General features: G+C 40.0%; 1 protein-coding gene across 1 annotated transcript in view; it reads right to left on the bottom strand.

The window, feature by feature from the left end:
* Positions 1-821: 821 nt before the first annotated feature.
* Positions 822-18277, bottom strand: part of ppid (peptidylprolyl isomerase D) — a 35701-nt gene continuing 18245 nt past the window's right edge. Inside the window, exons 5-10 of the mRNA XM_078540478.1 lie at positions 13705-13827; positions 5772-5878; positions 2765-2924; positions 1715-1801; positions 1523-1565; positions 822-1414 (exon numbers count right to left, since the gene is read on the bottom strand). Coding sequence (XP_078396604.1) covers positions 1326-1414; positions 1523-1565; positions 1715-1801; positions 2765-2924; positions 5772-5878; positions 13705-13827 — 609 coding nt within the window. The 3' untranslated portion in view covers positions 822-1325. The remainder of the gene's footprint in view (positions 1415-1522; positions 1566-1714; positions 1802-2764; positions 2925-5771; positions 5879-13704; positions 13828-18277) is intronic.

Raw genomic sequence — 18277 nt, 5'->3', positions numbered from 1 at the left:
TTTTATTGAAAGGACAAAATTTATTCATTTATGAATATATCGTATTAGCTGATATATTGGTCAGACTTCTAAACAATGAGTTCATGGTAATCAGTATTGAACATTTTTCAACTTCTCGTAAACAATACACATCAGACTAGAGGGCAAAACACACATCAGCTTCAACTGGTGCTCCGTTTGCATTTAAGAAATTGCAACCTACATGAGCTTAACTTGACTTTAGAAATAGTCTTAAAAAAAATGGCCTAAATTCCAGTCTGCCATAAAGATATAGACATCAGCTGTTATGGATAATAAGTACAAGTTTGAATGGATTGTACATCAACTACAATACCTGCAAATAAAGAATAGTTTGATATAAAATTTTACACCTCACTAAACCCTTTGTACCGACCAAATAAAATATTGTCTTTGCTGAAATGTGGATAGAGTACAATACCTCACTCAGTGTTCCTCTGATTATTGCAATGTGTTTTATGGGCTTCTTATTTTGTGCTTTTGCAGAAAGAGAGAAAAATAAAAAGTTAAAGGAGTTGAGAAGCAACTGGATCAATATCGAAGATAATGTCATCTTCAAAAGCAGTAAAGCTGACCAATGAAAAGCTGCAAGAGCAGAGTGTAAAGTCAGTTTTCAATAAAAGGGTAATTTTCCCGGTTGTATTCGAAGCATAACTGGGATGTTGAAACTGAATTGCTATTCACCTTTAATCACCTTCCATTCAATCTACAACTAAATTGGATAAAATCAACTCCTGGACAAGTTCTGTGTCGATATGAAAAAACATACGATAGGTATAAATTTTAAATACAGTAAACATATGAACTAAATAACCACAGTAGGTTTTGCTTATGAGCCATATGTATTGTAACCCTTTGCAGACCATCAGGATCTTAGAATTAAAAATAAAGACATAGTAGGAAGCTACTTTAAAAAAAGTTCTTCAAAGACAAGTGATTCACACATATAGTATTACTTCTTTCATATATTGCTTCTGCCATGTTTATTAACTGAAGAAATCTATAAATAGAAACATCAATATATCTTGCAGGGAAAAACAGATCAGACCTTTATCCTTTATTTTATTTTAATAGCTGATATCTTTAACAGCTCCATTGCAAGACATCTTGCAAATAAGGTGTCAGCAGCACAGCTGAGTTGCAGCAATTGTCTACCCTCTAGTCTCTATGATTTTTATTTAAACCATGTGCACTTGTCTGTAAAACAGACCACATATCCAAACAAACAACCCAACACTGTCCTCAGATGATTAAGACAAAACAGCAGCCCAAAGGGCTGTTTAGCAGCTGGAAATAAAATCAACTTATCAAGCAAACATTTTTGCATAAGTTGCCTTTTCTTTCTCTTTCTGTTCCTTTTTCTTTTGTTTCACTCGGAGTATTTCATTGCTTATAGCTGCAAGAATGTAAAAAGGAAGCAGGCTTAATACTTGTGAGCTAAGGAGATCCCCATGTTATTTTACCAGTTATTCTTGTATGTATTGTATGCAATTTTACAACTTACCTTTGTCTTCAGGTGTAATTTCCTGAGCTTTCTTAAGATCATCCTGTTTAAACATAAAAATTTAAATTACTCATTCCACCTTCCCAACTCTGTCATGGATTTATTCCAGTTCTTCAGCATCCTTTGTTAATTTGATGTTAGAGTATTAAAGGATGATACACCAAATCACAAGAATTTATGATGCTACAGTACCAGTGCCTGATCATAATCCTTCTTTGCTTGCCAGGCTTGAGCCCTTCTGTAAAGCGCCTTTGTGTTTGACTGATTAATTTCAAGAGCCTATTAAAGAAAGAAATTATGTTAGATGTGAGATCTGTTCCCAACAATATTTGCTAAATATTTTGCTTTTCAGTAGTAGTAAAAACAGGGAAAGGAAATCTAATTCATATTTCTCCAAGACCCAGCAACAGGAATAAAAGATGAAAATGCTTCAAAAACTCAGGTCAGGCAGCATCTGTAAAAATCAGTCAATGTTTCAAGCTGAAAGCCTTTCGTCAGAACCAGCCACCACCACTGAACACACAACTGAACCCACCACCACTACCTCAATTTTACCTCTCATATCCCTTTACTTAATTGTGTTATTCCTATCATCACCGGTTACTATCATTTCAGCTATTCAAATGCCTGCTTTTTCCCCCAAAACAAAAATACTCATACTTGCTCTTTGTGTGTATTTTCACCCCTTAGTTCAGCCAAATTAATGTTGTTCATTTCAAATATGTACAGTTCTCATGAAAACCATTCAGCATTTGTAGGATTTTTGTTTTTTTATTCTAATAGCTTTTCTTATTCTAAATGGCTTTTCACGTAAAGTGGAAAACAATGTTCTATCCCTGGGAAGTGGCATTTATAAGCCAAATCTGTCCAAAATCATAATGTAATTCAAAACAAGTATGTTTCTGGACCATACAGATAGAAGTCCTAAAATGTTATCATATGAAACAAATAAAATATAAATAACTCAACTCTTCCATTGAAAATTCCTACACTATTTTGAAATATCATGGAGTTCCACAGATTCAAGGCGTAAATTTTGCTAATAAGTCATGCATTATAAAATAGAATTTCTTATTCCGTATCCCTAAAAATCCCAAATTGGATTCTGAAAAAACACTGGTTATTTTGAGCCATTCGATCTTGGTCTAGACCATTGTAAAATATCCAAACATGTTAGCAATGACTTCACTTGGGTGCATTAAGATAAAGCTTTGCACTTGTAATTAAATATCGGACACCAACCTCGTCACAGCTTTCAATAGCAGCATTCCAGTCAGACAGCTTCAGCTTGCATGCAGCAATATTCAGATTACAACTTAACAAAATAGATTCTAGGCTTTTAACCGAGTCCAACTTCTCTGTTGATTCATCATCAATTTCATCTCTTAAAGTAGCTGCGTATCTTAAAGAGAATATTTTAAAAGTTTAAAACCTTGGTTTTTCAAGATAAAAATATAAATTCAAGACCAGAGCGCTTGGCATGAAGCATTATCAAAATCAAATAACAACACTGGCAAATTAAAATTCCTCACACCCCAAGTAGCTGTCAGCATTTAAAACGAGTTGGTTATGATTTTCTCCAATACTCCAACTCTTTCTCTGTTTAACCCAATTTCTGCAGTGCTATGCCCCATTATTCTGCACCCAATCCCACCCTCAGACAATTCACTCACTGTCTATACCTGCTGCAGGGTTGGGGGTTGGAGGGGGGAGATGGGTACAATTCAACAGGCGCCACGTGATACCTTACCGAAATAGCAAATTGTGAGCCTAAACTCAGTGTAAAAGAAACTATTCATTCACAGGGACATTACAACCAAATTTGATCCTGTACTCATCCTAACATTTGCACGTGAAAACTTCAAGCATCATCAATGGATAGTGAACAATAATGAGGATCTTGCTGATCTTCAACTCCTTCCCCAGTAAATATTGAGATGAACTTCAGCCACCCACTGACTCAGCAATGGCTAAAGGCTATTCATGAGACTACTGTGGTTTATATGGTTCATGAGGAAATCTAAGGATGTAAATTATACACTTAAATCTCCACACTATATTGAGTTTACATTCAAATGCCACAGGTAAACTCCAAACATTTTATGTCCGCAGGTTGGGAAAAGAGGGACAGAGAGAGAGAGAGAGAGAGAGAGAGAGAGATGGGGAAGGGGGAGAGAGAGAGAGAGAGTTCCCCTGCAAGTCACACACCATCCAGTTCGGAAATATATTGTTAATCTTTGGGTCAAAATCCTGAAATTCCCTACCCATCAGCATTCTGAAGTACCTTCACCACATGGACTGCACCAGTTCAAGGAGGCAGTTCATTGCCCTTTTATTGGGCAATTAATGGTGGGTTTAAAGAACGGTCTTGCCAGCGATGCTCACATTCCATGAATAAATATATATTTTATTTTAAATCAGGTTGGAGGATTGTGAAATAAACAAAGGTCTGAGGAGGGTGAATTATAATTGAATATCAAATCAAGTGCATAAAGGGAAATAAAGATTATATTAAGAGAAGAAAAACACAAAAGAAGAAAGTTAACTGTAAAATTTGACAATTTTAAAATTTAAAACCTGAATGAATGAGAGCCCACTCTTCTAATAGTTTAATTTCCGTGCAAGAGAGATTGATTTGCAGTCATTAATACTTACCACATTGTTACAAGTGTACTCACACTTGAAATGGCAAGACTTGAACTTTCTGTGGTAAGTTTAATAGGCAAATACAGCAGGTTCTGAAACTACAGGGAAGCTAAGGATAAGGTGCCATTTTTATGAAGTTAATAGTGGAGCGGCATAACTGACACCAACTTTTGGATATGAGTTGCATCTGTTCTTCACCTGAAGTTGCTGCACCATTTATGCATAAAAACAAAAATGCATCAAAACAAAAATGCATCAAATTCTGGAACAATAAGTCATTTACTTTGAACACAGGAGAACATTTGGCCTATCAAGTCTATGCTCTCCATGGAACAACGCAATCAGTCGCATTCCCTCGCCCCATTCCCGTAGCCCTTCTAGTTCATTTCCTTCAAATGCCCATTCAATTTCCCATTGAAATCACTGATTGCCTCTGCTTCCACCACCCTTGTGAATAGCAAGTTCCAGGTCATTGCCACTCGCTACGTAAAAAATTTCTTCCTCACATTCTCCATTTCTTGCCCAAAACCCGAAATCCCCTACTCGTGGTACATCCCTCCCCATTCCCCAACTCTCTCACTCCCATCCCCTCTTCCCATTCCTCAACTCTCTCATTCCCATCCCCTTCTCCCAATACCCCTCTCCCTCCTCCTCTCCATCCCCATCTCACTCACCATAACCCTCGCCTCATCCACACAACCTCCCCATCTCTCATCCACCTAGTCTTTCCCCATCCCTACAGGCCCCCTCCCCATACACTCCACTCCCCATCCACTTCCTCTCTCTCTCTCTCTCTCTCTCTCTCGATATTCTTCCCCTCACCCCTTCTCCCTCCTCCCATTTGGACACTGCTCCTTCAACAGAAAATTAACCATATAGTTATACTTAATGATAAAATGAACTATGTTTTTCTTATGTTAGAATCTTCACCATTATAAACTCCCTCCTGAATTTAGCAAAGAGTTTCAGAAACTATTCTGAGTGACTTCATTGGTTCACATTCTCCTCCTTGCCAGCTACTTTATTAGACACTGTCTAAGTATTAGTTCTTTTTATGCATTTTGATTAGCAGCTTTTGTTGTTTTGCACATTTTAACTGATAGCTTTTGTTCTTGCTTTCGATTTGCACCTTTCTAACGGAAAATTGTGAGTCATTGCTGATTTATATAAGATTTGAGGTAATCAGGTAAACACTACACAGAATTTGCACGTATATGCCTGAAGTACAACAAAGGTGCATGATTTGGATATACACAATAACTCGAAACAGATGGGCTGCAAGTCATGCAATCAAATTTCCAATATAGAAGGTGGTACATATAATGAGAAACAAGGGGCTGGAGTTAATGGATGTGACGGAGGTCCAGCTGGGCGGGAGCCCCACATCACCTCTTTTAGGGAAGGTTCACCAAATTAAGTGCCACTCAACACTTGCCAGGCTAGCGATGGGCCTTCCCGTGATTAAGCGCCCCAGGGACGAAAGTCCCATCCACTGAGCCTATGAAATGGCAGCGCCTCCGGGGGAAGACAGTAGCTGCTGCCAGTACAACACCCTTTCAAGGCTTCGTCACTCGTCAAGAGTCATCACTGGATCCACAACTACCTTAAAGCCTTGGTGTATTTCTTGTCTGCCATTATCCAGTTCTGGGATTTAAAGAAGTTATTCCCAAGGTTCTTTAAGTCTTCTGCAATCCGTACAATTGTATCCACCTGTTTAAGCAGAAATATTAAAATAAATGCTTTGTCAGTCAATGAAAATACATTAAAGGTAATCAGTGTATCGCACAGAAGGAAAGCTCACATGGTACTACAATTTCAAATAACTTATTTGAAGTTCACTTATTTTTCACCTTTGTAACCCTTTCAGCAACTTTAAACGGCTGGATCACTTCTGGCAAAGGTCAAGGCAACCGTGGAATAGAAGGCCTGGCTGCCTTGCCAACAAAATCCTCAAGGAGTGTGGGTTTCACCAGTTATTTTCTACAGAATATGGTACCACCATCCAAGTTAAATAGCTCCTACACATCTCAATCCACTTAACTTTGCACCACTTTTTCCACTGGTAGCCTGCAGGTCCATGCCCAATTTCAACAATGGGAACCAACCTAATTATTGATCATCTTTGGTAAAATGTAAGTAGCACTTGTTTACTATATATAGCTTTCTATTGTGTATCTAAACACCTAACACCAAGAATGAAGCCCTAAAATTTAACACGTTGCAGCCAGTAGGGTCAGCATTCCCAAAAAATGCCTGACTTAAGCGTCCTGCACCTAGTTCTTGAGCTGAATATACTGTACTGTTAGAATTCAAAATAAATGCAACTCTTTTGTACACTCTGCAATTGTTGTACAGTAAACCTCATTACTTAAGTAACGATGTCAACTTGGTTCTAACACTCAATGTACTGAACCTGTACAGAACAATGTGTGCTATGGTGAACAAAGCTATCATTTGTTTCAATAAATCGAACGGTGATTCAGTATATTAAAGGAATAATTACACAGCAGTTGTTATCTTGTTATATTATTCCAATATGATTTAGAAACTATATATTCATGCATATGTATACATAAGTATCCAGGGGTGCCACATCACTTACGACTGCACTATAATCTGGGTATTGAGTGAACAATGTATCAGTCTGCTGCACACGGTGTGATCTGAGAAACACATTCCATAAAGTTCCAGCATTCGAGTTTAAAAGTATGATTATTTCAAACTTCTGGGAACTGCATGATGATGGCAGCAGATGGTTGAGAGTAAAACCAAAGCATTATAAATTAAATAAATGCAGAATTAGATTGAGAAAAATCAACCCAAATCAGTGCCAGAGAGCGAGAGAGAGAAAAGCTGAGTGAATTGTGCAAAAGCAAAATGGCCACCAGTTCCAATGCATGATGAATTGGGAGGCTGATGATATTGTAGAGGCACTTGAGGAGTTTAACAAAGTGCAGATCGACATTCAGTAATTTTCTAAAAGCCACTAGCAAAGGGGTAAGGGTCAGCTACATCCGTTAGTAGCTAGATGAGTGAGGATGACAGTAAAAAAAACCCAGATAAAATTTAGCATACATCTCCAGACAAAGTCAAACCATCAGATCCGCCAGTATGAATTTCAAAGCAAGGCAAGAACCAGGTGAACCCGTTGACAATTTCTTAATGTGATTTATAAACGTAGCCAGCAAGTGTAAGTTTAAGCTTACAGATGAAAGGCTGGTAGATCAGCTCCTTTAGGGCTCTGCACACCCGGAAATACAAAATGTTCTAGTTGGAAAGGACAAGCTCGCAATCTCGCAGGCTGTAGACACTTCCAGAGCACATGAAACCTCAAATAGACAGATAAAGGCACTGACCACCCAAACGGCTAGTCTTCAATAAAGTCAAAGGAAATGCATGAGGATCGATGCAGTGAAACAGTAACAAAAGAAGGCACATTAGACAAAGTGAAAGATTTGCAAGAGCTATGGACCACCACAGTCCACAGACAGAAGGAAATGTCCCACATATGCATCAAATGACAGAGCTGGTAGAAAGCCCAAACACTCGGAAAAGATGTGCAGAACAAAGAAAAAGATGGTCAGGTGGCAACAGAGCAACAGGGCAAATGGGAGGCGAAAGAAACCAAAACGTTCATCCCCTGAAGGATGACGATGAGTACAATGGACATAGAAAATTTAGAACGGCATGAAATGTCTGGACAGTTCCCAGTGAAAAGAAATTCGCACAACCATTCAGATCAGTAAGAAGGTAAGAAGTAAGCCCACACCACAAATCTAAAGCTGAAGCTTGATACTGGAGCGCAGAATATCATCCCAACTAAGGCCAAACCAGTAGATCTTTCCTGAAAATTTGAAAGAAAATGGTTACCCAAAGAAGGATGCTCCAAAACAGAGCAACATCATACCAAAGGAAAAGGTATTAAGAGCACATTCTACATCACTAAAACTAGATGGTCCTGCTATTCTAGAGTTGTGAAGAGCTAGAGCTGATCTCAGTAAACCATGAGATGAAGGAGGTGTCACTGAGGGTTGAAGGTAGCACACCCATTGAAAAATGCCCTCTGATAAGAAGCATGAAAGATCTGCTCTAAACGCATCCAGAGTGTTTTGATGAGACATGCTTTTAAGATTTTGTGTATCACATCATTATTGATCCAGGGGAGGAACCAGTGATTCATCCCTCACGTAATAAACCAATAGAACTAAAAGGAAAGCTTGAAAGAGTGCTCCAAGAGATGGAATAAAACAAAGTGACTGCCAGAGTTACAGAGCCAACAGATTGGGTAAATTCCATCGTTGTGAGAGAGAAGCCAAATGGATGGCTACAGATTTGTCTTGATCCCAAAGATGTTAATCAAGCAATAAAGAGGAATCATTAGCCTTTTCAACACAGGAAGAGCTCACACCAGCACTGGCAGGGGCAAAAGCTTTCAGTAAACTTGATGCCAGAAACAGCTACTGGAACAAGAAGCTTGATAAGGAATCTTCGCTGTTGACAACATTCAACATTTTTGGATGGTACAAATTCCTATGTCTACCTTTTGGCCTCAAAGTGAGCCAGGATATGTTCCATCAGAAAGTAGAAGAGTCATACAAGGGATGCAAAGGAGCAGTCAGCATAGCCGATAATAACTAGATATACAGCGTAGAAGAAGCCATGGAGAGATCAAGCTAAATGCAGACAAATGCATTGCGAAGGTGACAGAATGCAACTTCTTCAGAATGCCGTGGACACCTGGCCGAGTCAAGCAGAGTCCTTAAAAAGTCACACCTATCTTGGAGATGGAAGCTCCAAGAGACAAGAGCTGAGAAGTTTCCTTGGTTTGATCCAGTACATGAGTTTGTTCATACTTCACACATCAAAACACGCAGCAAACCTGCAAGATCTGATGAAAGAGGATGTTTAGTACCAGTGGTCAAAGTCACATAGGAGATTCAGCAAACTCAAAGTAGTAGTATGCAAGGAGACAAGTCTGTTATACTACAACAGAGAGAAACCTGGCACTCTACAAGTAGCTTATTCTACAAAAAAGGATTGGGAGCGTCCCTGGTACAAGAGAGAAAACTAGTAGCATTCGCATCAAAAGCTCTAAAATCAGCTGAGAACCAGTTATACCTCCATAGAAAAAGAGCTTTTGGCAGTCATATATGGATGTGGGAAATTCTACGCATTATGGGAGAAATTTCATAGTGGTGAGTGATCACTGTCCACTAGAATACCAGCAAGACTGCAGAGGTTACTCTTGAGGCTTCAGAATTATGATTTCACTCTGAAATAAAAACCAGGAAGAGAAATGGTGCTGACAGATTCCCTATCTCATCTGCCACTTCATGAGAAATTTGAGATAAAACATCTAAGTGTAAAGATCCATCACCTAGTGAATGTAACACCACCGAAATGGAGTCAAATTAGAGATGAAACCAACAAAGGCTAAGAGTTACAGATGTAGATATAGTAGTCCAGGAGGAACCCTGCGAGATATTGGACAGGATAGTCATAAAGAGAGAGCAAATACTCGAAGGGTTGAAATCCTTGAAAGTTGATAAGTCACCAGGGCCAGATGGATTGTTTCTGAGGCTGCTGAAGGAAGTCAGGGAGGAGATAGCAGATGCTCGGAGGATGATTTTCCAATCTTCACTAGATACAGGGGAAGTACCAGAGGACTGGAGAAATGCAAACGTAGTTCCATTGTTTAAAAAGGGATCAAAGGAAATGGCAAACAATTATAGGCCAGTTAGTCTTACATCGGTGGTGAGCAAATTAGTAGAATCAATCCTGAGAGATAGGATTAACTGTCATGTGGAAAGGCATGGACTAGTCAGGGATGGTCAGCATGGATTTGTTAAAGGAAGGTCTTGCCTCACAAATTTGACTGAATTCTTTGAGGAAGTGACAAGAAGGGTTGATGAAGGTAGTGCAGTGGATGTTGTGTACATGGATTTTAGCAAGGCATTTGACAAGGTCCCACATGGCAGAATGGTCAGGAAATTAAAAGCCCATGGGATTCAGGGTAATATGGCAAACTGGATAAAAGGTTGGCTTTGTAACAGGAAACAAAGGGTAGTGGTCGATGGATGCCCTTGCGAATGGAAAGTTGTCTCAAGTGGTGTTCCACAGGGCTCGGTGTTGGGACCCTTGCTGTTTGTGTTATATATTAACAATTTGGACGTGAACGTAGGGGGCACGATTGGGAAATTTGCAGATGACACAAAGATTGGCCGAGTAGTGGATAGCCATAATCTCCAAAATGATATAGATGGGTTGGTGGAGTGGGCAGTAAAGTGGCAGATGGATTTTAACATGGAGAAGTGTAAGATCATACATTTAGGGAGGTCAAACAGTTACAGGGATTACACAATAAATGGGAATTTACTAAGAGGGGTAGATGAAGTGAGAGATCTTGGCGTACAAGTACACAGGTCCCTGAAGGCAGCAGTTCAAGTAGACAAGGTTGTAAAGAAGGCATATGGAATGCTCTCCTTCATTGGCAGAGGTATAGAATATAAAAGTAAGGATATAATGTTGGAATTGTATAAAACACTGGTGAGGCCACAACTGGAGTATTATGTGCATTCTGGTCACCAAATTACAGGAAGGACTTAATAGCTCTGGAGAGAGTGCAGAGGAGGTTTACAAGAATGTTGCCAGGGTTAGAAAAGTGTAGCTATGAGGAGAGATTGAACAGGTTGGGGTTATTTTCCTTAGAATATAGAAGGCTGAGAGGAGACTTGATTGAGGTGTACAAAATTATGAGGGGAATAGATAGAGTGGACAGGATAAAATTGTTTCCCTTGTTGGAGAATTCTAGAACCAGGGGACATAGATTCAAGATAAGTGCCAAAAGGTGTAGGGGGGACATGAAGAAGAACTTTTTTACGCAGAGGATAGTGGGTGTCTAGAATTCGCTGCCCAAGTTGGTGGTAGAGGCAGAAACTCTAAACTCTTTTAAAAAGTACCCGGATCTGCATCTTAAGTGCTGTAAACTGCAGGGCTATGAGCCGGGTGCAGGAAGGTGGGATTAGAAAGGGCATCTGGGTGTCCTTGGGCTGGCATGGACAGGATGGGCCAAATAGCCTCCTTCTATGCTGTAACTTTTCTATGGCTCAATGCTCTCTCACAATTGATCCAAGGATGGCTCGATAAGGTGCAACAAACACAGCTAGCAATACGGCAGTATTGGTCAATCCGAGATGGCATGTCACTAGAAGATGGTGTTCTGCTAGAATCAATGTAACCAAAACAATATACGGAGAACTTCTGCAGTAGATACATGAAGGCCACATGAGAATGGAGACGCATAAGATCAATTGTGTACTGGATAAGGAAAGCATCTACTAAGACATTAAAAGAATGGTATCTACACGCAGTGTGTGCCAGAAGTATACAAATACACACAGAAAGAGGAAGTGATTGCAAGTGAGGTACTGTCCAGACCATGGCATACTGTGCGAGCTGATTTATTCACGCAAAATCAAGACTGGAATCTCATAATAGCAGACTTTTACTCAAGAGTTCCATCATCAGCAATGTGAAAGATTTGAGAGACACAACAATCATCCCAGCAGTAAGAGTTCTGTTTGTTGAGCAAGGGATTCCTCAAAGAATAATATGTGATAACGAAACTCATATAACCTCCAGAAAGTTTAAGGAAGTTGCTAAACAGTATAGGTTCAACATCATCACTTCACCATCACATCATTCAAGGGAACACTGTTTCATAGAAAGACACATTCAAACAGCCAAGAGAATCCTCATGGACAATAAGCCAAGGGGCAAGGAAGATCCAAACTTTGCCTTATTGTCGCTCCAAGGTATACTTCTCAAGGCAGACATGAAATCGCCTGCAGAGCCACTCAATGATAGAAAGTACAAAACAACTTTGCCAAGCAAGGTACATCCTCCAATTGACCAGGAGGAAGAAAGACAACAACTCACTGATGCACAGGTAGAAGGTGGTCAACACTTCAACAAGCATAACAAATCCTTGCCTGAGCTGTTGAGAGGACAAACTGTTTAGAATTCAATACAGAGAAGCTGGAAACCAAGCCTCCATGATCACACGTCATCAAAGTTGAAACCACTAAGCAAATGGGAAGGAACTGAGTCCATATTTGACCTACACCCGAGGTGGAAAAGCAGAAAAGTTCATCAACAAGATCAGCAACATCACTAACAAGCAAGACAAAACAGCATCACCAAACAGAGCAACATCAATATCACCATCAGCAAGTGACAACATCAGCAATATCAAGTATGACTCCTATAACACCAGCAGCAACACACACACATCACCAGTGCTGTGTGCCAACTCATCACAGAACGACGAGGGCCAATTCCACAAGATGGAGACACAACATCCTACCACTTAACCAATACCATGAATAATTTTTCAGAAAACAAGCTATAACAGGCTCTTAAGATGTTCAATTTATTCTAACAGTCGATTGTTAATCTTCATTAGTTTAGACATAATATCAAAAAAAGTTAATGATTGGAACAGTCATATGGTAGAGGGAGGCAATTTTTTTTTAAAGGAGTAATGTTATATTGTTATAGGATTCCAATATTCTTTAAGAGCGTATAGGTCAGTATCCAGGATGCCACATCACTCACTAATGCACTACTGGGCAGTCTGGGTATCAAACTAACAGTATTACTATCAGTCTGCAGCAAATGGTATGATCTGAGAAATAAATGCTGGAGCTTCATCGAATGCAAGTGTGATTATTTCAAACTTCTGGGTACCACAAGACATAACAGTAGTAATGTAGCATTTTTACTTATTTTACCTTATTCCTGCAGTCTATTCCAAAATCTGCAATTTAAAAAGCTTGGTCATGCCAGTCAGAAAAACTACAAAAACTACATAAACACCAGGCATCTTCTCCTCAACTACTTTCAATACCACACTGTGGTTGCCCAAGGGCACAACTTAAATGGGAAGACAAGGTCATCTGCCCTTCCTTTCTTAACTCTTGACATTTGAGGGCAGGCAGCTCTGTGATTTAATTTTTTTTTTGTTATTTAGCATAGGCAGGCTCAGCATCTAGGCCACAACTTTCTGGTTAAAGATTACAACCAATTCACTACTACTAGACCACTTTATAATAAGAAATGAAATGGATTCCTCTTTGTCTTATGCAACAAATTTATACATGCAACGGTAACAAAGGGATGTAAATTCTCCTTGTGCATCAATAGGTATCAATGAGGACACTTAACTGGGTCTCAGTGCCCCTTGAATAAAAGGGGAGATAAGGCTCCTATTCACAATTGTCAGCTAGGGACCCTACATGATATTGTGCAAGAGTATGACCAGACATGAATTTGATGCTTCTCCATACTCCCGCCAAATAAACTTTCAGTGTTGTCAATCTAAACTTGCACATGAAAAATAGCCACTTAAATGAGATACACGAGGGGTGCCAAGATCCGTTGAAACCCCAGTGTACTTTTAAAGAAAAACAAGTTAGTTACACAGCTTCCCCAGCTAAACCACTTGAAAGAGGGCAGAGAAACCATACATTACTTACATCATTCATATCTCCATCAATATCTTCAGGAAAGTCTGGATATGCGTCCCCTGATCCATCAGCAGGAGCTAGACACCAGTCATCCCCTTCTTTAATCTCTCCACAGTTTTCTATAAAACAGTGCTGTCAAAAATTAAATACACCTTTAGTAAACAGCTTAGGAAAGCACAATATTGTACATGTTAAGGTTTATACTGCATTAGGAATATTGGCAAATGAAAGCATCTATTCTTATCACCACCTCACATTTCCAGATGCAAAATACTGTAGATGCTGGACATTTGAAATAAAACAAAATGCTGGAAATACTCAGATCAGGCAAAAACAGTTAACATTTCAACCTTTCATCAGAACGTGGGGAAAAATTAGAAATGAAGGTTTTATGCATGAGAAAGTGGTGAGAAAAAGAACAAAAAAGGTGTGTGATAGGGTAGAAGGAAGGAAGTGACAGAAAGGTTCATGCTGCAAGACCAAAGGGAGTGGTACTGAGACAAATAAAGAAACAAAAAGTTCTGATGAAAGGTCATCGACCTGAAATATTAACTCTGTTTCCCTCTTTAGAGATGCTGCCTAACCTGAGTGTTTCCAGAATTTTCTGTTTATATTTCAGATTTCCAACTTCTGCAGTATTTTGTGAAAGAAAGAACTGCCTAGAGGAGGTGTGAATCTAAAGGAGACAGCTTTACAAACATCTGCTGTCCAAAATCAAAAACGAGAAGAGGGAAAAAACAAAATCAGCAAAGAAAAAGAACAGGAAGGCTACAATCTAAATTTCCAAAATGCTAATACAAATTGCTAAACTCAATGTTGGGTCTGTAAAATGCATATTCGAAAGAAGGAGTGCTGCTTTTTGAGCTTATAGTTAGTTTCATTAGAACACTGCAAGAAGCCAAGGACAGAAATATCAGAGTGGAAGCGAAGTGGGGAATTAAAATGACAGGTGACCAGACGGAAGAGGTGTTCTACAAAGCAGTCACCCAATCTGCTTTTGGTTTCCCCAATGTAGAGTATACTCAATTAAAACAAGTACAACTGTCGCTGTTTCACCTGGAAAGGGGTGTTTCAGGTCTTGGATGGTGAGAAGGGAGAAGTTAAAAGGATAGGTGTTGCATCTCCTCTGCTTGCAATAGGAAGTTGGGTGGGGGGGCGGGGTGTTGAGTAAAGATACTTCCACTTCTTTTGTTTCTTGCAGGACACCACAAAGTAAGGCCAGTTTATTGTATAATGTCTTATATTATTCCGAGAAAATAGCTTTTTCTAAAAATAAATAAATATATATATATATATATATTTATACGCACACACGCTTGACACAATTTTGATTAAGATAATTCCAGCAAAGTAGACCCCATGGATACGTGCTTGAGAGCCAATTCTTGTTTGAAAAAAATAAAGATGGCAAATAAAATGCACACAGAGGGCCTCATGTGCTTAATTATTAGCATACAGCTATTGTATTTCTTTTAAATTACTGAGGTGAAAAGATAGTATCCCAGTACAGAATGCTTGCAAACATGATCAACTGAACTTGCAATTCCCAACCTGCTTGTTGAGAGCATAACAGAAAACTATTTGTGGAGCATCATTGAACCAGAGACATTTACAGCACAGGAGGTCCCCATTCAGCCTATTACATCCGTGTCAGCTCTTTTCTAGTGCAATCCAAATCTAAATCCACTGCCCTCCACATAGCCTACATCTTCCTCTGCTTCAAATATCTATTTTCCTTTTAGTAGAAACAATGGTCACCGGTTCATCAACCTAGTGTCAAATCACCCCATACATAAAATAAATTTCTCCTAATCTCTATCCTCACGCTCTGTGGTGACGCTAAATTGACTTAACGTCAAAACTAGAGAGTAGCCTATCCCTATAAACTTGCTGAAAAACATATAACAGAAAATACAGGTCCAAGGTATTTAGTTACTCAGACTTGCAAAAGGTGCGAAGTGGTCTTTCACAGGGGTCAGTGATGTGGGCACTGTTATTTACCATTGACAAACTATTTGGACTCAGAAATTGGAAATCAAATTTCAAAATTTGCATTCAACACAAAATTGAGGCGGGAAGGAGGTGGTATCATTCATCCAGAGGAGGACTGCGATAAAGAACAGGATTACAATAATAAACATGTAGAATGGCTGTGCAATAAACACAAGGACTTCTCAGTATATTAAGTGTGGGGTGGTACATTTTGGTAGAAAAAATAAGGAGTGTCTAAATGAGGTAGAGGAAAATGAAATCTGGGGATACAGCTACACCAATCAGAAAAAGTACTGACGTAGGTTAATAAGACCATTTAAAAAAGACAAACAGAGCACTGGGGTTCGCTTCAAGAAGGACAGAACTGAGAAGCAGAAAGTTGTGTAAAACATGCATGGAAGCTTGGTTAGTCCACACAGGGTACTTTGAAAGTTCTGATCTCTGCATTACATCAAGGTATAGAGATCCTAGAGAAGGTGCAAAGAAGATTAACTGTAATATCAGAACTGAGTGTTTATAGCTACCAGTAACAGGATAGAGCTCTTTTCTCAAGAAAACAGAAGGCTGAGGGGGTGACCTGATAGAGGATTTTAAGAATACGAAAGGGTTTGATAGGGTAGGCATAGAGAAGATGTTTCCACTTGCAGTTGAGACCAGAGCTCGGAGCCATACATACAGGATAGTCACTATCAACGAAAGCGGGCAAAAGGAGGACCTGGGGGAATCAGCAGCATCTAGGTCTACCTTTCTCAGCCTCCAATATTTGGTTCCAACTTCGGTACAGGGGAAGAAGCTGCTTGGTGAGTAACTGGTAAGTTATTCTACTCATAATAGTTGGAAAAATTAAGGTATGGCAGGGCCGCTCAGCTAAGTGGAGTGTGCATTCTGTGGAATGTGGGAAGTCACGTATTCACCATGTGTCCTAGACAAACACATCTGCAGTCACTGGCTGCAGAAGTTTGAGCTCCAGGTTTCAGAAATGAAGCGGTGGCTGGAGTCACTGTAGTACTTCCGCAAAGCAGAGAACTACGTGGATAGCATGTTTAGGGAGAAGGTCACGCCGCAGGTTAGGAACATGCAGGCAGAGGGGAAATGGGTGACGGCCGGCAGACTAAGAGGACCAGGCAGGTAGTGCAGGTGTCCCCGGAGTCGATCTTGCTTGTTAACCAATTTTCCATTTTGGATACTGGTGAGGGCAGTAGTTCCTCAGAGGAAAGCAACAACAGCCAAGTCTGTGGCACCACGGGTGACTCAGCTGCACAAGAGACAAGAAAGAAAGTGGGAGAGCAATAGTGATAGGGGAATTATTAATTAAGAGAACAGAAAGGCGTTTCTGTGGCCATAGATGTGACTCCAGGGTGACATGTGGCCTCCTTGGTGCCAGGGTCACAGATGTCAAGAGCAGCTGCAGGACATTCTTTTGGGGGGAGGTGAACAGCAAGAGGTTGTGGTCCACATTGGTACCAATGACACAGGTAGGAAGAGGGTTGAGGTCTTGAAAAGCAGATTTTAGGGAGTTATGAAATTAAAAAGTAGGACCTCAAAAGCAGTAATCTCAGGATTACTCCAAGTGCCACGTGCTAGTGAGCATAGGAATATCAACATCCTGGGGGTTACCATTGACCAGAAACTGAACTGGAAGCGCCATATAAATACTGTGGCTACAAGAGCAGTCCAGATGCTAAGAATCTTGCAGCGAGGAACTCACCTCCCGACTCTCCTGCTTACCATCTACAAGGCACTTGCCTGGATTAGTGCTGCCCACATCCCGTCAATGAGTGAAAAAGAGAGGTTTGAGCAATTGAACACATGACTTGTGAATTGATGTGTGGGGGGTGCATTTGACTTCTGAAGCATTGGGACCAGCTCTGGAGCAGGTGGGACCTGTACAACGCGGACAGGGTTGCATCTTAGGGGGCTGGAACTAACATCCTCTCAGGGAGAGTTGTTAGTGCCTTTGGGAAGAGTTTAAACTAGATTGGCAGGGGTTGGGAACCTGAGAGGAAGCTCAGGTTGGAGGGAAGCAAAACTGATAACAAAAATTGGAGAAGTTGTAAGCTAAACAAAGCGAAAGGCAAGCATTAAATAGGATGAGAATATGTAATAATGTTAAAAAGACAAAGTTAAGGCACTTATCTGAACGCACGCAGCGTTCGCAAAAACGTCAATGATTTGAAGGCACCAATAGAAGTAAATGGGTATGATTCAATTGCCATTATGGAGATGTGGCTACATGGTGACCAAGACTGGGAACTGAATGTTCAAGAATATTCATTATTTAGGAAGGATAGGAAAAAAGGAAAAGGAAGTGGGGTACATTAGTGAGAGAGGATCTTAGATTGAAGGATCAAGAAGGAACCTGAAGAAGTCATATTGGATGCGAAACATTAACTCTGGTTCTCTCTCCACAGATGCTGCCAGACCTGCAGAGTTTTTCCAGCATTTTGGGTTTTTATTCTACATGACATGTTTGACTCTTAACTGCCCTCTGAAATGGCCAAGCAAGCCACTCAGTTGTACTAAACTGTTACAGATACCAGATGGATTTGGACAGCAACGGTTCAAAAATGTGGCTCACCATCACCCTCTC

This window comes from Cetorhinus maximus, chromosome 1 (assembly GCF_964194155.1).
Source record: "Cetorhinus maximus chromosome 1, sCetMax3.hap1.1, whole genome shotgun sequence".
Classification (NCBI taxonomy): Eukaryota; Metazoa; Chordata; class Chondrichthyes; order Lamniformes; family Cetorhinidae; genus Cetorhinus; species Cetorhinus maximus.
This window is presented reverse-complemented; position numbering and strand designations above follow the sequence as displayed.